Source organism: Ylistrum balloti, unplaced genomic scaffold (assembly GCF_031769215.1).
Source record: "Ylistrum balloti isolate Yb309-2 unplaced genomic scaffold, AGI_CSIRO_Ybal_v1 Utg370330, whole genome shotgun sequence".
Lineage (NCBI taxonomy): Eukaryota > Metazoa > Mollusca > Bivalvia > Pectinida > Pectinidae > Ylistrum > Ylistrum balloti.
Window position 1 is genome coordinate 556,790 of NW_026782240.1, and position 24,297 is coordinate 581,086.

Below are 24,297 nucleotides of genomic sequence, written 5' to 3' on the forward strand. Positions count from 1 at the left end.
TCCATCCAGTAATCTTGTACATAAAACAAAAATAACAAAACCAAAAAACATGCTAAGAATAAAAGATTAGGGGTGGATGTCATGTGCGTAAGGTTTCCTCTCCATCAGTTTACAAGTTCCCCTCCCACTCCAAATGGAAGTAAAACGAAAAGAAAAAAAAAATCATAGTTCTACAAACTTGGATTGAAAGTTCTAACTTTTGTGTTTTCTTCTAAATATGAATCAAATATTAAGAATCAAATTGAATAGTGTAAAAAGACTGAGAAAATCCAGGGGTTATAGCCACTTAATTTATGAATGGTCTATCTTTCATAACAATTTTTAAATAACCTAAATAAAATGGCAAACATTTGTCCCCACACAGAAAACAACAGTTATACATGTCAACACAAAGCCTGAAATTTCACATGTATGAAATTAAACCCCCTGTAACAATGAAACAACTACACTACAAGAAAACCAACATCAACATCATCTTGGCAATACAGTGTTTCTTTATTTTATCATAAAAAATATTACAAGTACCCAAAATTATACAGAAAGTTATAAATTACATATCATTTCTATCACAGTTATTCATTTGCTGTCAGAAAAATATCCTTTTTCTACAAATGTTTTTAATGGACAACAATGAATGTTCCTGTAAAATCGTTTGGTTGTCAAATATATAGATCAAGTTCTAAAAAGTTCTAATTTCATTTTTGAGTAATTAAAAAAAAGTAAGTAATGATAAAGTAACAACATGTACATGAATAAGCAAGATTTTCTTCTTAATTTGCTTTCAACTGAAAGAAAAAAGAAATAAAATTGTAAAAACCCTTATCCATTATTAGATATCAAATACTGAAGATAATCGTTATTTTCAATGACCTGAGAATTAACCTGTCAAATTAGTAACTCCCAATTTTGTAAAAGCGATACTTAGTTATATTGCACTCATTCCAATTACTTGCACAAAAAAATTAAATAGAAGCTGAGAAAGCATTAAGAATATCAATAATGAAGTCGGAACATCATAATTCAATATTCAATTAAATTTGTTCATAATCTCAATAATGCTTGGCACATGTACAGAATTCAGAAATCAACCTAAGGAGACATGGAAACATTTCTATTTTCATCATATCAATATTTCCTTTAATATCCACACAAACATTAAAACATTATTTTAATTGTGCTAAACACACTCCCAGTGGATCACAGTTGATATACATATAGGAAGACACATCCTTTTATATATATAGGAAGTGGTGGTCATTGAACATTATCAACTAAATGTGGTCACAAATGAAACAATGGGCAAAACATCAACATATTTACCATAAATATAATTATCCTGTTTCTTTTCTCTGATAAAAGTAATGGGAATGTATCAATTCTTTGATAAAAGTACAAATGTAGTAAGAACATACCATATTTTTTTCTTTTATCTCTTACCATCAGACACTTATTTAAATATTACATCCATATACTTGGAAGTGTAAGCATAGCACCCATTACTTATATAACGGCAGGAACACATCTGATAATACTACATAATCAATAGCTGCAATGCCCAGGAGATGCATTTAAGGTAAAATGTTCAGGCAAAAAGCATCTTAAAGATACATTTCATCAAAGGTAAAATGTTCACAACATATGTCAAATTTACAAGTATAACAAACATTTGAATCAACTAGCCTATTTAAGCCTATATGACCTGAACAAGGCTTTTAAGTTAATAAGGCAAGTCTGTTATGTACTGTTATGTAATGAGAAACTAGTCATAAAACACTAATAAAATATCATTTCAAATAAGCAAAATGATGATTGTCTACATGAAAATTACAATGATATCAACTTTTGAATGTAAGAGTTTCATAAACTGATGTAAAATCAAATAGAGGTCACACGATTATCAGATTCATGTGATTGGCGTAAAAGATCTCAGATGTGTGTATGTATTGGCTCAATGAGAATGATCATTACAGGTCAGTTGTGAGACTATAGCTTATCATAAAACTTAAACGCAACACATCAACATAAAACACATTGTTTTTTTTGTGTAAATTTATCAAACTATTGCTCACATTTTCTTTTAAAGATTAAATGTCTCAATTCCTATTATTCCATCCTGCCTTACCAGGTACTTCTCTCTCACTAATCACACATGTTTCCCAAATAACTGTAAATTTGGATTGTCAAGCAAACATCAGTTGATGTTTGGACGTCCTCGATTTGGAATAAGTGGGTCATTCTCGTCTGGCTCCTTCTCCTCTGCTGGGTCAGCAGCTAACTGGGCTGCTTTTATTGCCTTCTGTTTTCGACTAAGATTTAGAATTCCACCCTGCATAAAACAAAGATTGATTTTCTCACTTTAAAACCTGATTTGTTTATGATTAAATTGGTAATAATAACAAATGCACTGCAGTAGAATTTTATCTTGAAAACATTATTTCATTGTTATTTGGCTGACAATAGAAATTTTGAAAACATTCAAAGAAAAGAGTTCAGAAATTTAACTATGTTACTTTACCTTGATCAAAAAAGATTTTTTGGTTTATATTCAAGAACATCTTTGTATAATTCATACCCCTAAAATGATGCAGTTAGAAGTAATTTTGTATCTATGGACCATTACACCAATAGATTTGCGACAATGTTTTACTCAGACCTATATCTAAGTCTGTGGTTTTACTTGGGAGGTTATTTTGTATTTACACTCTATATACTTTAACTTAACACACTTGTGAGATAATTACTTTAAAGTTTAGAAAAATTGATGACACTTTTCAAAGCAAATACAACACTTCAATTTCAAACATAGCACAACATTTGAAAATCAGAAAACAAGAACTGTTCTTTAACCTTTGTTATTGACCTGGAAATGTTGTCGGTCACACAAATGTGCTTTTAACAGGACATATGAGTAAGGCAGAAAAACATGACTAACCCTTCTTTTGTCATTGATGTTAAGGAACACTGTGGTTACCACACAGGCTAGGCTGTTTGCCAAGAGGAAGATCATGACATATTTCCATCTTAGTAGAGTTTCCTCTGTCTTCAGACTAAATTATAATGATACAAAATGGAAAATGCTGGAATTAATCGGAGGTAACAGAACATAACTTTGTTACAATTCATCAACTTGTAATGACAAAAATGGTAAATTATAAAGAACTCAATTGATCTTTTTTCTATCCAGCTTTTAACATTAATCAGGCAATTAATTATTCTTATCTGTAATTGGTACAACTATTTTTGTTAAGATTATAATCACTTTGGAATGAAAGTTACCATAAGGACATACTGCCTAACAAAATCCATATTATGCATGACAGGAGAGCACAAAATGCAAAAAATTAAAAAAAAAACCAAAAAACTAAAATGTTTTTCTGTAAGATAATACGGGTATTCAATTGACAGTTTAAGAATAAATTTTATAAAATTGAACATTCCTATCAGTACATCAAGGTATATCTACTGGATGGTAACTGACATCAAAAGTGGACACCCCTTCTTTTTGATATACAATACACTTACTGAAGGTTTTTACCCAGGATCTGACCGACCACTAGGTTGGAAACTCCTATCCCTATCATCTGCATGGAAGTGGTCAGTCCCATGGCTGTGCCCACTGTGGCTGGACTGACTACAAGTGGAATGGATGGCCATAAGCTTGCCTGTAAACAGCAACCACAACAATTTCTAGTACAATGAAATTTTGTATTCCAAAGATGAACAGTTTTAAAAAATGAAAAAATCAAATACAATGTAAATTAAAAAATCAATAACAGGTAGTTTACTTTGCATTTTCATTTTCTTATCAAAATGTTAAGTATTTGACAAAGATTATAAATAACATGGTAAATGAATTTTTTTTTTATAATCAAAAAGTTTTTATGGAAAATTGGAAAAAGCTGACATAATATACAGAATATCTGGCAGTACATTTGCTTTTTATCTCCTGACCTGACTTCTTCTACTGATCAATGTATTACAACAGATGTACTGATATTCTGAATGTACAGTAGGATTTTTTCCTTTTGTAACAAATTCATATGATTATGAGATATATATAGATAACCAGAGGTCTTCAAAATTCATCCATTAAAGGAATACTAACAGCAGCAAACGAGTAAGTCATTCCTAGCCACAGTGTTGCCACCAATGGATAGACAGATGTAAACGCTAGAATTCCAAACACAGGTATGGACAGACTGGCACACATGACTGCAAGGATTCCTCGTCTTCCAATGATGTCCTGAGACAAATTATGCCTGACATTATCTCCCATATATATATATTCTGTACATCAAGACTTGCCAGTTTATAGTTTAAATCAGATGATAGATACATTATTGCAGAATTACAAAAATATAAAATTATTTGCACATTCTATATAAAATATTTCAAGCAAATGTTGTCAGCTCAAGAATTAACAAATAAAAATTAACAAGAATACAATTCTGATGCACTATACATAATGGTTAGTTAATAACAGACATTTCATTATTTACTTTGATAAAATATACAATGTATGAAATTCAATATATATCTGATGGTAAAAACATCAAATGGAGAATAAAAACAATACTGAAGAGTTATATGTGGTGATTATCATTACCACTTCAATGAAATTTCATTTTTCTATAATATAACGGTAATCAGGAAGAGTGATACATACAATTAGCCCTCCTAAAAAGGGGGATACAACCATGGAGACATCATACACTGCTCCGGCCAAATACGAGGAAGTTTTCAGGTCAAACTTATACTTCACATGTATAAACTCACTGTTTGGAAAAAATTAGATATTAATTATAAGAATAGAAAACAAGGAGTTGCTGAGCAAGATATTATCCCCTGTACCCAGCTGTTGGTGTAAAACCCAAATATAATTTATATATACTTTTTATACAATTATATATACAATGTGTGACATCATTCAAATATGTACCATTACTATTACCTGAAGATCTAATACAGTGAAAGAGATAGCGCAGAATGTTACGTCTTTTTTGTCAGTTATCAATTAATTTCCTTGCATCTCTTCAACTTCAACATTTTAAATATACATATATATATATATATATATATATATATATATATAATATATATATAAATATGTATGTATCAACCTAATAGTATGAGTATATATCTTGATGAAGATCCTGTTGATATTTAAATAGAGCTTTGTATTGTCCATGAACAAATTATGCAACACTCTATAAGCCTTGGAGATATACAAAAAATCTCAAGAAATTGAAAAATTTGATGGGAACAGAAAAAAAAATCTTAAAATGTCCCCAGTAAAAAAAGGCACAATTAGGTCACTAACTTAATATATACAAAACATTTTGTGAAGTTGAGTGGAATGGTTTTGAAGTTGTAGCCCGTAAACGAAAGTTAACACTAGTTTTTCCATGGTAACAGAAAAAATATAATACATAAATGTTGTCACAGAAAAAAGTCACAGCTAGGGCACTAACCTAATATTTACAGAAAGTTTTGTTGAGATGAGTGGAACAGTTTTGAATTTGTAGCTTAGATATGTTTCCATGGTAATACAAAAGATATTTAAAATAACTGAAATGCTGTCAATAGCAACAAAAGGCATTACTAGGGCACTAACTTAATATGTACAGCACGTTTTGTGAAGTTGAGTTGAATAGTTTTGAAGTTATAGCCCCGAAAAGCACTCTGACAGATGGACAGACGCATGCATGGAGCCCAAATTAATATTCTCTGCAAATGTGTTTCGGGGGATAACAAAAAATAATTCTTATATAATTGCTTATGCTGAATAAATCTGCAATATGTAAATAATGTGAATACATTAAATAAAGTAAATGTTTGTCTTATACAGAAGATTGTCAGAGCATGAAACATGTACAATTGGGCAACATTATTCTGTGTATAACACCAACTGCCTGAAATAAACTTGTTGAAATATTTTATCTAAGAGGTTTGACACAAGTTAACAAAATTAGAACCATGTCAAAATAGAAAAGCAATTTATTTTCAACATCAATACTGATCATATGGCAGCATAACACACAAATGTAATTTGGGAGACAAATCAAGACTTGCCTTGCATCAGCAACAAATGGAAAGACACCATTGTAGAAAAACATGATAGCTAAAGCCAACAGCCAGTAGGACAGGGAAAAGTATTTAATATCTGTCACTTTCTGAAACACAAAGATACTTGTCAAGGGGAATATTTATACAGAAGCATGACTACAAATCATACATGCTCAGAGTTACAGATAATTATTTCATGTTAAACTATTTATCTCTGGAATGTTTACAAGCAAATGATTACAAATATTGTCAATACGTGACATGATAATGCCTTGAAATTTAATAATAACAATCCTCAAAACAATCTGCCAAATACTCACAAGTTTCTTGGAGTCTGCTTTGATGGATTGTTCATCCCCGAGCTGTCTCACACCATAGATGTCTAAGAAGCTTACAATCATGGCTGATATGAAACCAAGACCACACAGCATAGCTCCTGGGTGAAGTAAATATAAGTAATTCAAATACAGGATCAAACCATACTATTGAAACCAAGACCATACAGCATGGCTCCTGGGTGAAGTAAATATAAATAGTTCAAACATAGGATCAAACCATACTATTAAAACCAATACGACACAGCATAGCTCCTGGGTGAAGTAAATATAAATAGTTCAAACACAGGATCAAACCATACTATTGAAACCAAGACCATACAGCATGGCTCCTGGGTGAAGTAAATATAAATAGTTCAAACACAGGATCAAACCATACTATTGAAACCAATACGACACAGCATAGCTCCTTGGTGAAGTAAATATAAATAGTTCAAACATAGGATCAAACCATACTATTAAAACCAATACGACACAGCATAGCTCCTGGGTGAAGTAAATATAAATAGTTCAAACACAGGATCAAACCATACTATTGAAACCAATACGACACAGCATGGCTCCTGGGTGAAGTAAATATAAATAGTTCAAACACAGGATCAAACCATACTATTGAAACCAATACGACACAGCATGGCTCCTGGGTGAAGTAAATATAAATAGTTCAAACACAGGATCAAACCATACTATTGAAACCAATACGACACAGCATGGCTCCTGGGTGAAGTAAATATTAATAGTTCAAACACAGGATCAAACCATACTATTGAAACCAATACGACACAGCATGGCTCTTGTGTTAAGTTAATGTTAGGTTATATTTTACACATTAGATTAAACCTTAAAAACATTTCTTTCAATAGTTTCAGTTCATAATGTTTTTTGTCTGTAAGTCTTTTCCCTACCTTAATAAAATGATAAATATAACTTATAAATATAAGCATTTAAAAGTAGTAAGGCTTTGATGATACATTTGAGAGTCTCCAACCAGTTCCAACGTAAGAAGTGTATGTAAATGATATAGTTAAACATAAAACCATTCCTGAATTTAATATCATTAATAAATAAATCCATTGGGTTTATCAGTATCACTGTAAGCATTGTTATAAGGAGTATAAATTGAACAGCAATTTCATGGAATAAATTTGGACAGGTAATTTTTTTTATGTGTGAACGGCCACTAGGGAGCAGCAGAATGGCATATCCAAACACACCACCTAGTGAATCTGGTAACTTCATAAAAAAACCTCTTAGGTGAATGAAACTGTTATCATCAAATCTTGACTTTTGATAAAATTATAAGAAATCCAGATTTAAAAAATCATCACATGAAACTGTTACATCCTGAAACTACAGTCACCAGAAACTGTTACATCCTGAAACTACAGTCACCAGAAACTGTTACATCCTGAAACTACAGTCACCAGAAACTGTTACATCCTGAAATTACAGTCACTAGAAACTGTTACATCCTGAAATTACAGTCACCAGAAACTGTTACATCCTGAAACTACAGTCACCAGAAACTGTTACATCCTGAAACTACAGTCACCAGAAACTGTTACATCCTGAAATTACAGTCACCAGAAACTGTTACATCCTGAAATTACAGTCACCAGAAACTGTTACATCCTGAAACTACAGCCACCAGAAACTATTACATCCTGAAACTACAGTCACCAGAAACTGTCACATACTGAAATTACAGTCACCAGAAACTGTTACATCCTGAAACTACAGTCACCAGAAACTGTTACATCCTGAAACTACAGTCACTAGAAACTGTTACATCCTGAAACTACAGTCACCAGAAACTGTTACATCCTGAAACTACAGTCACCAGAAACTGTTACATACTGAAACTACAGTCACCAGAAACTGTTACATCCTGAAATTACAGTCACCAGAAACTGTTACATCCTGGAACTAGCCACCAGAAACTGTTACATCCTGAAACTACAGTCACCAGAAACTGTTACATACTGAAACTACAGTCACCAGAAACTGTTACATCCTGAAATTACAGTCACTAGAAACTGTTACATCCTGAAATTACAGTCACCAGAAACTGTTACATCCTGAAACTACAGTCACCAGAAACTGTTACATCCTGAAATTACAGTCACCAGAAACTGTTACATCCTGAAACTACAGTCACCAGAAACTGTTACATCCTGAAATTACAGTCACCAGAAACTGTTACATCCTGAAACTACAGTCACCAGAAACTGTTACATACTGAAACTACAGTCACCAGAAACTGTTACATCCTGAAATTACAGTCACCAGAAACTGTTACATCCTGAAACTACAGTCACCAGAAACTGTTACATCCTGAAATTACAGTCACCAGAAACTGTTACATACTGAAACTACAGTCACCAGAAACTGTTACATCCTGAAATTACAGTCACCAGAAACTATTACATCCTGAAATTACAGTCACCAGAAACTGTTACATCCTGAAACTACAGTCACCAGAAACTGTCACATACTGAAACTACAGTCACCAGAAACTGTCACATACTGGAACTACAGTCACCAGAAACTGTTACATACTGAAACTACAGCCACCAGAAACTGTTACATCCTGAAACTACAGTCACCTGAAACTGTTACATCCTGGAACTAGCCACCAGAAACTGTTACATCCTGAAATTACAGTCACCAGAAACTGTTACATACTGAAACTACAGTCACCAGAAACTGTCACATACTGAAATTACAGTCACCAGAAACTGTTACATCCTGAAACTACAGTCACCAGAAACTGTTACATCCTGAAACTACAGTCAGTCAATCAGTAATTTCAGCTAATCAAAAAAGTATATATTGAAAGGTTTTCGTACTCACACATGATTAAAAATTGTATCCAATATGCCCAACATAATCATTATATCAGTGAAACATTAGAACTGGGAGGGAATAATGAGTTGAGAACATTACCTGCCCACAATGTCCAAGAAAGTCCATAGGTCTCAGAAAAGCTTTGTGTGAGAAAGAAGTTGAGGACACTGCCAAGTCGTGAGAATGCCAGTGTGATACCAAAGGCCATGGCTAATTCCTTGTTACGGAACCAGTATGCAGTTATCCTGTTCTTCACAACTAAGGAAAAGAAGAAGTCAATTCAATAACATAGGAATACTAAAATTGTCTATTCATGGGCGGTCGAGTGGTGCAATGGTGATGTACTTACCTTTAGCCCGACCTCTGAGGTTTGTTTCCCGTAACTGATGTGAAAAGGTTGGGGTCACCTGGCTGACCAGATATACAACCAATCTTTGCTAAATGTACATCAGAATGAATAACACCATCTTTATCAAATGTGCCACATGATGACCATAACCAACATTTGTTAAATACGTACAATTGGTTACATCATTCTAGACATGTATTTCACAAAAGATAATTAAGAATGAAGAATGCATTTCACATCATGATTTTTTTTCTCAAAACAATTTCTTAAATGCTGAAATTTAGGGAAATATGTACAATATATAATAGCTACATTATACTTTTTAGGATTCATATCAATCAAATATGATTTATTATAAAAAATATTATTGAAACAAAATCAACTTTAACTCTTGGAAAATTAAAAAAAAAGAAAACCTGACACATTATTAATAGGGCTGATTATTGTGAAGATTACTACATATGAGATAAAGAAATAAACTTTAATAACCTACTTGTCAAGGAGCCATTGCCAGATCCAAACAGTAGACGTCCAAGCAACATAACAGGCAACATGGCGGAGGTACCCTTCAACATACTACCAAGGGCAAACGTTGAAGATCCCACAACACACAGGAAAGAGAACAAGAACACACCCACTGAAGTAAAAAGACAATTTGATAAAATAATTTTCATTGCGAAGTAGAGCATCCCCACACAACACACATTTTTCACCTTGGACATAGTCAAAAGTCCTGTGACTGTTTATCATTCATGCTTTCATATACCAAAGATATGCAAAGTTCAACTGGCTTCATTGATGTTGTTTTCTCTAATTCTTACTGGAAAAATGGTTTCATTTCTTTGTGTATGACCCAAAGTAATCTTAATGTGAGACCTCTGACAATGAAAATCAAATTCCTTCTCTCATGAATGTGAACATTTATATACTGATTTAATGGTATGCAGTGCATAATACATGGATATTGAACTATTTTTGTTGATAATCAAATCACATGTCAAATATATATAAAGAAGCATGTTTTGATTAAAATACAAAAGTTTTAAAACATTTCGATAATACAGCTACTTTTTACCTCTATTTCCAAGTTTGTCTATGAGGAAGCCAGCACCGATGACAACAGCAGCATTTCTGGAAAATGAATTTGATTCATGATAATTACTAAGTAAAATATATACAATCTTTTAGACAAACTGACACAATCTTGTATCTAAAATGTCAACTATATGTATTACATATGTATCACAGCAATCTATAGACTGGCCAAGACACTGCTATGAAAATGACATTATAAACACATCATTTATATAAATATGTACATCTATGAAATGTAGTGTTAAAGTTTGGACAGGTTTTTTTAACACAGTCAATAACACAGTTTGTAACCTCTATAACACCAAGGAAACAGAAAGGATTTGGTAGTAAATGTGGATCTAACTTATCTGAATTCATACTGATATGGAAACATAAACGCTGGGGATACTTACGTCCAGGCATATATGGCATACAGAAGGTTGTAATCATCTGCTGACATTCCCAGGCAGTCATCACATTTCACACAAGTTTCATTTTCCTGTCCAGTGGAATTTTGTGTACAATTACTAACCTGGAATCAGAAGTCAAAAAGTTAACAGAATTTTACAAATGTCATGAATGTGCTTATCTGATTAATCCAACATACAAGGTATATATTTTCAAAGTTTATATAAGATAGTCATGACTGTAAGCAAACCATTGTGAAAGTTAATTAGCTTAAAGTCAAAACTCAGAAAGTCTCATAATTTTTTTCCATATGGCAATAGGCCATAATATTTAATAACAGTTTCCAATTTACAGTACTGGTGACCTACATGAGTATTGAATGCAGAACCAAGGGACAAACTTGGAACTCTTTTACCAGAAATACAACATTTCCCTTGGGTAATATAATATTTTTGTTATTTGCAATTGAAAACTGTTGAAAATTGGTCATAGCAAGGATCAAAATTTTTTACTGGATCTGTCAAATTAAAAAAGTCCTGTTTTATGTTGTTATAATAAATCCTACTGAATTTGAAAGAAAAAGTGCTGAATATCAAGTCATAAATTTCAAATTACCCCTTGAAATTCATCCTGCAAAACACTTGGCATGTCAAAGCAATAGTAGGAACCAAATGTCAACATGCAGTTGAAGAACAGCACCAGGAAACGATACCCACCTTAAAAATACAAAACATTAAGATCAGGCTTACATATATCATAGATATGTAGATAAAATAGAGAACTGGACACCATTCTTATTGTTCTGAAGATGGCATATTTAATATGCTGAAATGTGTAAACACCATTAAAACCTCAAAATTTCAGCTACATGGACTTGACTAGGTATTCCCCTGGGAATCCATTCTATGGAAGAATTCCCATTTGTACTGTTTTGCCTGTATCGTGACATTGGATCTTTTTCCTGTTTTATCATAGATATGTCATTTGTTTGCTGGGCTTATCTCTGCTAACAACAGTTAGGGTATGTTCTTCACCTGTGGTTGTAAAGACTGATAATGCTTTACTGACTGAGATATTGTGGCCTTTCTTCCGTTCAGGATATATCATATAAGCTATAATTTGTTTTAAATATCTACATAATTAAATATGCGTAGATTACACTGCAAAACATTTACATCCAGTAAAGTTATTATCACTGGAAAAGTTATATCATCACTAGCGATCACAAGGATATAAGATTACTTTAGTTTTTATCAAATTGATTAATTCCTGTATTTTGCTGGCAAAAATATCATAAAAACAAACAGGTTGACTGCAGTACTTCACAAACTTCCCTTATGCACTGACATTAATATGAGTGTAATCAAGCATGAGCTTAAGATCCCTTTCTCTAACAGCAATGTTTCAAGACATGCACATGGTGTGGGATCATATCTGTTAAGCTAGTTGTCTTCCTCCATAGGTTTCCCTCTGGTGTCTGAGTATAGCTGTGGCCACTAATGTGTTGACAGATGAGTATTTGGACACAGTATCAGGAGTGGGTTTCAGAGCAATTTCCCCTTGAACATGGGTTTGAAGGGTACAGGAGGTTGATATATGTTGCTCTCTAATTAGAAGCATCCTACAACACTAAAAGATCTAAGAAGCTTAATCTTGTTGAATGTTTTTGAAAACAAAATAGTTTTCATATTGTTTTTGCAAATATCCAAAAAGCATATTTGCTCCCTTTGTCACATACCTTGGTGGGAAAAGCTCTCCCATTCATTTTTGATTTGGTGTTCGTTGAAAAGGTTATCACAAAGCCTTAAGAGGGCATAGTCCAGATGGATTACTTTTAATTACAGTACATGGTCCATCATGATTGTTAACTGAGCATGACTCATCTCCAAAGGTTGATTCACCAGATTGTCAGTGGTAGGTTTAAGTGCTTGTACTATTAACTACATGTACAATAGGCTTTCTACATATTGTGCTTATACATGTTACGATAACATTAGACTTGTCCTAGTCCAAAGGGTTCAGACTATCTATCCGCGACCAAGACAAAAAAGTAATGATAGATAATCAGAACCCTTCGGACTAGGCCTGCCACAATAATCTGACCTCAGGTACCAGTTTCGTCTGTCAATACAATAATACTAATATCAGTTTGAGCGTGTTGTCAGACGAGGCTGGTACTGTCCTGTGATTTGCCATGAACAATAATCGCTATAAAATAGCTCGGTTACTGTTATTTCTACAGTCTGGTTTCTAACATCTATGATTTCTTCTTTCGGCTAGCGATTATTAGGCATATATGCATATTATTGAGAGAACATCAGACTCGTGCGGTTATGCCAGTAAACTTATACCAGGGACCTATATATTAACGTGATATATACGTCCCTGCTTATACTAACTAGAAGTAAGAACCCAAGCACATCAACCGATCAAGTGATCCGGTGATTACAAGCGCGCTAGTCAGGTAGACATATAAATCGGCGTCGACTAATATCATATGCTAAACCCAGCCAGTTGAAATTAATATTTCTATCCAATATTATATTATAATTAACTTAATTCGCATCATCTGGGATTTTGTACACAATTTTAGAAAACTTACAGTCTTCTGCTCGCAGACACGCCATGTTCTTGTTTGTGTTGTGTTGTTTACTTCCGAACGGCAAATCACGAGTTGTCATTCGGTGCCCTATTAGTACAGGCCATATCGTTCGAGGCTCATCAAGGCCACAAATAAAATATTTTGTTTCTTAATTATTTTTATATTTTATATTTTGATATATTATATTATTATATTAGTGTGAAATCTCCATTTAATTATATAAAATTGCCAACTTAGCATTTATTCAAAACCCAATCAAACTAAAATAAGATTTCTCATTACATTACTAGTAATAAGTTACGTGGCTTTTCAGCATCAAGTTATTTCGCTGAAGAATGGGAAAGGGAACTTAGAATAAATCACTGATAGTCTTAATTATAAAGTCAGAAATTCCATACAAATTACATTTCCTATTTAATTTAATTTCAAAATTTGTTAGATGACTTTATCGACTCGTGAACAGCCATGATCATTTTGAGGCGGTGTCTCCCCGTTGTAGCTGATTGGGTCATCCGTTGCATGCGCAGGGATTGAACCACATTTTCAGCGGAGGTCAGACGTCCGACGCTCTACCGAGTCTAATTTTACTGATCATTTCGGATACTCAATACAGGCAAATTCAGGTACGAGTCATCGATTGATCAAACAAAGGAACGAAACGAAAAATTAGGTGAAACACAAATACAATTTATCAGGAAAAGAAAATGAATAAACATACCACTTAGCGACCATAAACTAGTTTGACCATTGACTCCACTAGAAAATTAACAAGGAAACTATCAACATATTAACAGGATCATAACAAAATCGATGAAACTAGAGCAAATAATAGATTTAAAAAAAGGTTTTTATGGAGACTCATGAAAAAGTACAAGAAGTATAGTGTCAAGAGTTCCGGAAGATTAAGCGTACTCTGCCCCATCGACTACACACGCCGTGTAAATTTACCTGAACTCAAGCAAGCATTGTCACGTTCCCACATGGGAAGAAGGTAAACAACGAAACCATTAGATTATAAATATTCTACCGGAAACAATTTTACATACATATAACAGATACATTACAAACACATTTGGATTTGGGCATAATTAAGAAGTAATTATTATCACACTGGTTATAGCCAGGGAAATCAGACAGCTCTCCGCTCTCGTCGTGTTTCACTTTTAGTCAAAAATATCATTGTTAATCGGTAAATCAATGTAGAGTACTACACGTAATAAGAGCACGCATAAAATACATAACTTTTAAAAACACCAATGTACTTCTGAAATGAGACGACATAACTTATGTAACTTTATTCTTCGCGATGAAAAAATTTTATGAACACCACCTCCCGCTTTTGTGAGTTGTATGTAAATGTAATGAATTGCCTAACGTCACAATAACGGAATCATCTAATGGTTGTTTAGAATGCTACCTGATTATCGACCGGTATGACACCCCTTCGTCAAGTAGCTATGACAGGTCAGCAGGTCCACTCTTAAGCAAGGCCTTATATACCAGGTGAGTCTATATATGACCCCTATTATCAAATGGTGTTAAAAAGATTAAAACAAGAGTGGTGTAATACCTGGCTCTTCCTGTAAATAACATTATCAAGCCAAACTTCGTCATTCAGTTTTTTTTTCAGTCGGATTTGTATTGTCGGGACAAACACTATCACTTCGGGATAACCGAATTAGTGATGTTTGGCTTAGGTACATATAATCAAATGCTGCTAGAGACCTTGCAAGCATGCACATTTTTTTATGTCATCAGTAAAATTAGACAGAAAACAACGGAAGAGACTTTACGCAAAGATCTTATCTCTCAAAAACAACGTGATGCAGTACCATGCGTATATACCATTTATTCTTGGCAATTTCTGCACTAATAGAACAGACAATTCACGAAAAATATTATTATTGCATCTTGTGTTGTCAACCAATAGGCGTTAGGTGACGTCAGATATGAACGTAATTGTTTGTAAAAAAAGATATTTGCCCACACACCAACGTCACGAATTCGTTATCGTGACTCGTCATGTCATCTATAAAGTATATTATCGTGGTATTCATGCACACATATAATTCAAGTTTAGAATGCAAATTAGCCTACACAAACCCTCGGGGCAAACGAAACCTGTATGTTGTTAATGGATATTTGTCGGTTCATCGGATTTCACGATAAATATCCAACTCATTGACTGGTACGCACCTGTAATATTTCCATACTAAACAAGTACTGACGGGAGTGGCAGTGATTGTATACAAAGTTCTGCAATACTATACTTCATATTTCTTAACATGCCAAATATTAAATGATACCTTCGTCAGTATTATCACGACCTTGTTTACGATCAGAAATTATGATCTTGTTTCGATTTAAAAGATACCTTGAATATTAATTAACACATATATTATTTTGATGACTGCACGTATGCTATGCATTTTAATGGACACTTTCATTGTACTATCAACATATATACATGAGAATCAATCTAGAATATATTTTATGACTTTATATCGATAAAGCTCAGACAAAAAACATATATCATAGAATAAAGTTATTAAAAATCGTTATTGAGATAACTCGCAGAGTCTATGGTTTCAACTACAAGTAGACAAAGATTAAGAAATATAAACAATGCCAAACAGACATTGTCGAAACACTTGGCCACATCAGTCCATGTGACATTGGTGCTAGTGTCCTCTGTCGCTATTACCACTGGACTTTCTGGAGGTGTCTGTCGATTATCTCTGTTGTTTTGGTTATACATCTGAGGCAAATGACCACGTTGTCTTCGTTCGGCATTTCCATTGGGGTACCCTCGGTATTTATCATATAAATCCATGTAATCATAGCGATGTCGATCGTTTTCGAAAGGCCAGTCTCGCTGTGCCGTTTTGTTTTGTTCCTCAGTGGTCTGTTCATTCCGTCGATCAGGTGTATGTTTTTTCAACTTTCTCTGTCTTTTAGTACACATTAATACAAAACGTTTAATACATCCAGGAATGGGTCTATCATCTTTTTTACTGTACAACACCAGAGAAAAAATAGTGAATACCATGATGAGGCCACTAATAATTAGTTCTGCAAGAATGTATAAGGTCACACGAGCAATGTGTGGTTCCGATGTGCTGGGCAGTTTGTCGGACACAATTGACAAGAACACCGCCATGGCCAACAACACCGTCATTCCAAAGGCACTCCTCTCTCCCGGCTCAGGGGGAAGCAAGAAAACAAACACATTCAGTACACCAACTACCACTATTGGCAGGAGAAGATTCAAAATTACAAATAGAGGACGTCTTTGAAATTTTATTTCCATCACCACGATATCGCCTTCCTCGTGGTTCTCTACAAACAGTTTGGTTGAGAGAACCTTCCATATTCCATTTTCTATGAAGTCCAGTTGTGTCATGCTGTCAAGTGGAAGTCTGAAATCAAACATACCCACACCATAAGCCCATGGGATAATATATATTTGGCAACTTTGTCGATCGAAAGGGTAGTAAGCTACGTTTGCTGTGCACGACACCTCGAATAAGTCTGGGACTGACCAAGAGGCCCACCCGTCAGGAGTGTATGTTATTTGTACGATATCATTCCCGACTTTTTTCACATTATCGTATGGTTTTGCAACAAAAAGATTTGGTATCCACACCTTAGACTGTGGTATCATTAGTGAAGTTGTATTCCCGTGTAGAAGAGGATCCCAGACCATTCTGTCATCCTGCCATTGAATAGTTGAAACACCTAGAAATACAAGTTTCCCGGCTTTATCATCAAACTCGTTGAGTGTGAACAAGTTGAACGTTATATACAGGACAATTGGCTGAGATTGGTTGAAGTTCGGTCCGAGATCTTTGTTATAAGTTGGTAACAGTTTGTCGTGCAAGTCTTGTATATCCTGTCTTGTTGTGCTTTCAACTCCATATAAACAAGCACATACTGTTACGAACAAAGTTTTAAGAACTCCAATCATATTTTAAGTTTTGAATTGTCCACTTGTGAAACAGGAACTAACGCTCACCTTCAGAAAGGCAAACAACTAGGTGTATGTTAAACTTGGCTTAATGCGTCAGGTTACGTCCGTTGATAGAATTAACTGTAACATGCTTTGAACTCTTACCGTTCCATATCGTTGCACTTGGTTGAACACCACCTATGCGTGTCTAAATATAACGTTTGTGTTACCTGTGATCATTATATATTATTATTAATCACACACCTTTAAAATAGCTTAAGATTTGATATATTCTTGTTTGTTAGCGACGAAACATTAAAAAAGTTTTATCATAATAACACGCCTGTATAAGTTACATGCATGTGGTAAGCTTGCCACCTGCTCAGAGGTAACACAGAAAACCCAGGTAACTGTCATTATTTAATTGGTTATTTGTAGCAGCATTCTATTCATCTTAACTTTATGTAGCCTGTCCAAAGGCACTATTTCGAATATGCAAATGTATATATGTAGCCATGGAAACAACATCCATCCATTTCAATGCAAAGTAGTTAGTTACTTGTGGCAATGGATTTAAATGTCGCTCTTACACCATTTGCGACATATTATGTATGATATATATTTTAAATAAACGTTGCTATTTGCCTTAATGCTATATGTCAGCCCAAGCAAGGAAGAATTTTTCCTCTGACAGAAAGAAACCAAGTCGATGAAACTAATACTAAACGTCTAGTTTCATTCTCACTTGTACATGTATGTCTTTAGTACAATCATTTTAAAGGGATAGCGGCGAGGACTGGTTAGCCCGCAGCCATTTCAATCATAGATGTTAAAGTGGGTTGCCTTGACGCCTTGGTCAGATTTGTCATTATCAAACATTTACAACATGTATATAGGACTAGTGTTCGGTCAAATGTGACCAGTTTGATCGTTTCTCCTTTGTGACAGCGCAATGATTCCAATAATGTTCATTCATAATAACATCTCAAGTACCTTTTTCAATTTTGTATTCGTTTATTCTTCTTAGGGAGTACGAGATAATTGAGCATTTTTGACCATACAAGTTTTGTCTCCATTTTTAGTTCACCTGGCCCACAGGTGCGGCGTCCGTCGTCTGTCGTCCGGTGTCAACTTCTTTCTTGGAACAACTTCTTCTCAATAACTAATGGGCCGTTATTTTTATATTTGGATGGTATATTCCTAGAATGAAGAAGTCCAACAAAGTTTGCAAAAAGAAATGACTTTGACCTATATTCAAGGCCACAGGGGTCAGATAAGTTAAACCTTTAAACGACTTCTTCTCATGAGCTAAAATGCCCAGAGGCATGATATTTGGATAGTATGTTCCTTGGATGAAGCCCGACAACAATTCGTGAAAATAAATGACCTGGACGTATGATGAAGGTCACTAGGGTAAATTTTGTTAAACCATTTAAACGATTGCCTCTCATGAGCTAGAGGCAAGATATTAGGCTGGTTTGTTCGTAGGATGCGTCTCGACAAAGTTGCAAAAAACGAAGTGACCTTGACTTATATTCAAAGTCACAGGGATCAAATATGCAGGTATGTATATACACCAGGTAAGTGTTGCAGGTCCATCTGGCCTATTGTTGAAAACATATTCTCGGTCTAAAAAAAGTCAACTATATCAATAAACTATATGTGTCCGACTCATTTTGTTGATCTATGTATCATAATTTTCCCCAGGCCAGATGTAGAACTGTAATGCTTTGCGGGTATCGGGGCATTTAAGATTCAGTCTCGGACAACATTCCGACACTGAACGTTGTTCATGACTTTTGGGACAGATTATTCCTAAACATGTTTTTTGTCCATGTTGGGCGTTCGCCCCAGATAAGGAGGTTTTGTTTTCTGTTCCTGACATACCGGAGACGATTATCAATACTACTCCATGCCTAATACTCAGCATTGTAGTAGTGTGAAGACTGTTTATCTCGTTTTCAAAACAGGACACAAAGGTCTTCAATTTGACACTTAGAAAAAAAGTACATATATAGTATACCAGAATAGGGAATCATCTTGCGATAAGACATCAGCTGCTTACCTCGATCCTTAACTACAACCAAAACTCGGGGAATCTTTCCACCATTATAAAAGTAATGGTTTCGTCGGATTTCCCTGGTGTGATTTTCAATTTCTACAAGGCAGATTTCAGAAATGTGTCTCAATTAATTCGATATTCAATGATTTGTTGTCAATATCAGAATTCCATTTGCAAGATGCCGTTTGCTGGAAGATATTTTATTTCGAGATATGAAGACGGATGAAGATTATGGAATCCTTATATACATTATAACGATTTATTTGGGAAACATTGTATTTTATTTTGCAATAGGAAGTTCGACGTGTTTGATTCTCGTTAGTATGCATCGTTATTGTCAATGAAGAAGAAAACCCTTACCCTACAGGAAAAGAGGATATTTTTTCTTCTTGCCCATTTTCAAGGGTCGCCTTGTTTCATCGAACTTGAGTTTGAATTTAGATTACGTTGACATGTCTGTAATATCTTTGTTTCGATATAACATGATCAGGTGATGTGTTATATGCCCTTGTCGGTATACTTAATTTTGACGGACCTCCAAGACCTCGCAAACTTTCACCTCGTCAGAAAGAGCGTGAAACAGTATCAAATCAAACTTATCTCTATATTGGTAAAAAAAAGAACTAAAACTTCGTGGAAATGTTCTCCGTGTGCGTTCTGTTCAGTGATTTGTACCACGTTAGATTTGAGCTATGGGCTCGTTTAATCATTCAAAAAGAAGAAGAAAAAAGACAATACATAAAAAGTCTTTCTCGTATATATAAATGAGTATTTAATAAAATAAGTATACATTATTTACATATTGATATTATGAATTACAAAGGAACAAGTTAGAATGAAACATCGTCACTTTTCGTGTGTAGAGGCTTGTCATATAAAAAACAAGCAAAACACTAGGCAATAACAAAGTAAGGAAACTAAACATATTGTGCATGTAGTGTAGCTCTCCTTTCATCAGAAATCGACGTCGATGAAGCTAATCCCACTGAGGTTTATACATGTATATACCAAGAATCTAACGATGTTTCCAAGTTTATATACAAGCTTGATCATACTGAACATCAAAGGCTAGTTCTAAGGGTCCTGACTATTGACTGCAATTTCAATTTTTGTCTTGATTTCGGTCGACTGCGACCAAGATAAAATTATGGATAGATAGTCGGAACACTTCGATAGATAGTCGGAACACTTCGATAGATAGTCGGAACACTTCGGACCAAACCTTTACACGACAGTTTTTGTATCACAGTAAAACTTTGAGATAAGAAGGATAATCACATGTTAACTTATCTCACTATTCTCGATAATAATTGTATCAATCACTTTTGCTGCAATGATACATATATTTAGTGACAGAAACAATATTAAACAGACTTTGTCGAACAACTTGGCAACGTCAATCCATGAGACGGAATAGGTGTCCGTCGTTGGTCTTTCGTTTAGATCTTCAGAGACTGTATGTGGACGGCCTCTGTAGTTGGGGATGCATCTGACTTCGTTGTCTTCGAGTCTAAATTGTTCAGCGTAATCTGCTCCTGCACAACTTTGTCCAGTATCGTTGCATACAACATCAGCATTGTCTACATTGCTATGAACAGGGGAACCATGTTTCGTGTGCTTTTGTGACTTCGAACGAGATGGTACCAGTCGTTTAATCCAACCCGGAACTGGTTTATCGTCTTTCGTGTTATACAATAATATACTAACTATCGCGAACACCATTATGATTGCACTTAATGCTACTTCAATGGCAATGTATATAGAGACACGAGCAATGTGTGGATGTGATGTGCTGGGCAGCTGGTCGGAAACAATCGACAGGAACACAGCCATGGCTAATAGCACTGTAATTCCAAAGGCAGTCCTCTCTCCCGGCTCAGGAGGAAGTAAGAAAATAAAAACATTTAGTAATCCAACAACTGTTATTGGCAGGAGAAGATTCAAAATTACAAAAAGAGGACGTCTTTGGAACTTGATTACCATCACGACGTAGTTATTGTCGATGTGTTCTTGTACTTTCATTTCGGTTGACAGAACGTTCCACATCCCGTTATCTATGAAGTCGTTTTGTATCATTGTATCAAGAGGAAGTCTTAAATCAAACGTACCCTTTACGTATGCCCATGGAATGATATATATTTCACATCTTTGTCGGTCTTGCGGATAGTAAGCAATGTCTGCTGTGCACGACACATCGAATAAGTCTGAGACTGGCCAAGAGGCCCATCCGTCAGAGGTGTATGTTACTTGTACGATATCATAGCCGATCTCTTTAACGTTATCGTATGAGTTTGCAACCAAAAGATTGGGTATCCACACCTTAGACTGTGGTAACCTTAGCGTAGTTGTATTCCCGTGTAGAAGAGGATCCCAGACCATTCTGTCATCCTGCCATTGAATAGTTGAAACACCTAGAAATACAAGTTTCCCGGCTTTATCATCAAACTCATTGAGTGTGAACAAATTGAACGTTATATACAGGACAATTGGTTGAGAAAGGTTGAAGTTCGGTCCGAGATCTTTGTTATAAGTTGGTAACAGTTTGTCGTGCAAGTCTTGTATATCCTGTCTTGTTGAGGTTTGGACACCGTTCATAAAAACGCACAATATCACTACAACCTTAGGTATTTCAATCATTATTGAGAAAGTTTTCGAATCAGCCCAGTCATCCATTCCGTTTCAGAATTTACCATCTCCCACGTATGTACAATTACGTGTATATCACACACGTAGGGTTTCACCGCCTCAAAACAGGTCTAGGTTCAAGCATGCGTGTCGAATATACCTGGGTACTTCATCCTTCATTTAACTTAAAATTTTCTAGTCGTTGTGAAAACTTCGATAAGTAAAGAAAAAAGATACACCACGAGAAATCGTCGTTTTCTCTGTTCAAGCTTGATAAAATAAAACCTAGGTTGTGATTAAAACAAGGTAGGAATATATTCTATATAATACCACGTGATGGTGATGACAGGCGATATTCAGTCACATGTGACCTGCGTGAATATAAACTACATTCTATCAAGGTAAACATGTATCCGACTGAACCTCGATAAATCATAAACAAAGCGTTCATGAACCTTATCGACAAGTTGAAAATCGAAATCCAAATATCGATCCCAAACGTTTACTTAGACAAAGCCTGATTGGTGATTTGCTTGTAGTAACTACAAGCCCTTCATCTAAACAAGAGTCGTATGTAACATATTTTTGTCCTGCTAAAGTATAAAAGAAATGATCCATACCTCGAGTTCTGTTTGCTCCAAATATCAAGAAAAGAATACCAAACAATCAAATTGGCTGTAAAATCTTGGCATACCCTTTTTTAGAATAGAGAAGCCGTTTATTTTTAACCTAGTTTAATTAACATGTACATATAAAATTTCATAACATATTTGGAGCAAAGGTGAGCGAAACTACACCATACTGGCCTAGGATGTGTTATTTAGGTTTCCGTCTAAACCAGAGCCGTATATATATTTATCATCTGTTATTTAGGTTTCTGTCTAAACCAGAGTCGTATATATATTTATCATCATGTTATTTAGGTTTCCATCTAAACATTGTATCTTTTCTACATGTAGCAAGCAGCGCGTATTAGGGTCAATTGTTCACCATGAAACTAGCACTTCATAACATATACATTTTTGCGCATAATTTGTTTAATTTTCATTGGAAATATTTCAAACTTGGTAGATTAATGAGCAAAGGATAATGGCTGGATAGTATGCCCATATTGATCGTGACTGACCCCTAGGGGTGATCAAAAGGGGCCAAATTGACTCAAATCTCAAAAATTATCTTCTCACCATCCTTGTATGGTAAGATCAAATACTATCCATGGATGAAAGCGTCTTTGGGTGCTTTACCAAAATTGGTCTTGCATTTCTCCTTAGGGAAGAGGTTAACTTTAATATAGTTTTTTTTTCTTAAACAGAACATTTATTTCCCATTAGAAGTTGTATGGACACTTGCTTACAATCATCAATGTCAGAATTCCTTTTTCATAACAACTGGAAGCTTTATATTAAAAACTCCTTACCTCAGGTGACTGTCAAGGTCGCTAGGCCTCCTTTTTTTTTTTAAAAATTATTGACTGTTATTCACATTGCCGTGAGAAGAGACGATGTCTTCCCAAGTTGTATCAGCAAATAAAAAGTCCATAGAGTCTGTAGCGATCACATAATTCTTATTAGCAAAACTTCTTTGTCCAGGATGTACTCCTCTGATGTTTTGACCGGAAGTAAGACATAACTAAACATAAAGTGATTTCCAACATAATATCTTGGACTTTTGTCGTTTTATATACTTTATAATCTATAGTTGTACTTATAAGTTGAAAACGGGCAATTTATATGACGTTATGAAGAGATTTCGCTCGTGAACTACATTAGCTGGCGGCGTAATTCGGTCAATTTCAAGGTTTTCTGGTTGTTAAGGTACTTCTCTTGAATAAAACTCTGTAAGTCTTCAGTAGACTTCAACTAAACTTTGCATAAATTATACGAATCACAGATTTTAAATTCGTGAATTCCGACTTGGTGACCTATTTTTAATTACGTATTGAATCCAAGAACATTCTTCTATCAAAACCTACCAAGTCCT

At 34.6% G+C, this 24,297-nt stretch overlaps 3 protein-coding genes across 3 annotated transcripts; all 3 read right to left on the bottom strand.

The window, feature by feature from the left end:
* Window positions 1–530: 530 nt before the first annotated feature.
* Window positions 531–13,706, bottom strand: LOC132553463 (major facilitator superfamily domain-containing protein 1-like). The gene is made up of 13 exons (XM_060217711.1): window positions 13,682–13,706; window positions 11,695–11,795; window positions 11,085–11,203; window positions 10,673–10,728; window positions 10,091–10,234; window positions 9,348–9,506; window positions 6,387–6,502; window positions 6,073–6,173; window positions 4,667–4,775; window positions 4,106–4,243; window positions 3,523–3,662; window positions 2,933–3,047; window positions 531–2,326 (listed from the first exon to the last, which is right to left on the bottom strand). The coding sequence occupies exons 1-13, from the start codon at window positions 13,704–13,706 to the stop codon at window positions 2,192–2,194; spliced, it is 1,458 nt and encodes a 485-aa protein (XP_060073694.1). The 3' UTR covers window positions 531–2,191.
* A 2,523-nt stretch (window positions 13,707–16,229) lies between these two features.
* Window positions 16,230–17,648, bottom strand: LOC132553482 (neuronal acetylcholine receptor subunit beta-3-like). Its single transcript, XM_060217730.1, has one exon. The coding sequence runs from the start codon at window positions 17,646–17,648 to the stop codon at window positions 16,230–16,232; it is 1,419 nt and encodes a 472-aa protein (XP_060073713.1).
* A 3,325-nt stretch (window positions 17,649–20,973) lies between these two features.
* LOC132553483 (acetylcholine receptor subunit beta-like) lies at window positions 20,974–22,365 on the bottom strand. The gene has a single exon (XM_060217731.1). The coding sequence runs from the start codon at window positions 22,363–22,365 to the stop codon at window positions 20,974–20,976; it is 1,392 nt and encodes a 463-aa protein (XP_060073714.1).
* Between the last annotated feature and the right edge of the window lie 1,932 nt (window positions 22,366–24,297).

Excerpts from the sequence above, each read along its gene's own strand:
- LOC132553463 (XM_060217711.1), bottom strand. The coding sequence starts at position 13,706 with ATGGCGTGTCTGCGAGCAGAAGACT. Across the intron at positions 3,663-4,105 it reads TGACTTACTCGTTTGCTGCT|GCAAGCTTATGGCCATCCAT; the intron begins GTTAGTATTCCT and ends TGCTGTTTACAG. Across the intron at positions 2,327-2,932 it reads ACATCAATGACAAAAGAAGG|GGTGGAATTCTAAATCTTAG; the intron begins GTTAGTCATGTT and ends TGTTTTATGCAG.
- LOC132553482 (XM_060217730.1), bottom strand. The coding sequence starts at position 17,648 with ATGATTGGAGTTCTTAAAACTTTGTTCGTAACAGTATGTGCTTGTTTA.
- LOC132553483 (XM_060217731.1), bottom strand. The coding sequence starts at position 22,365 with ATGGATGACTGGGCTGATTCGAAAACTTTCTCAATAATGATTGAAATA.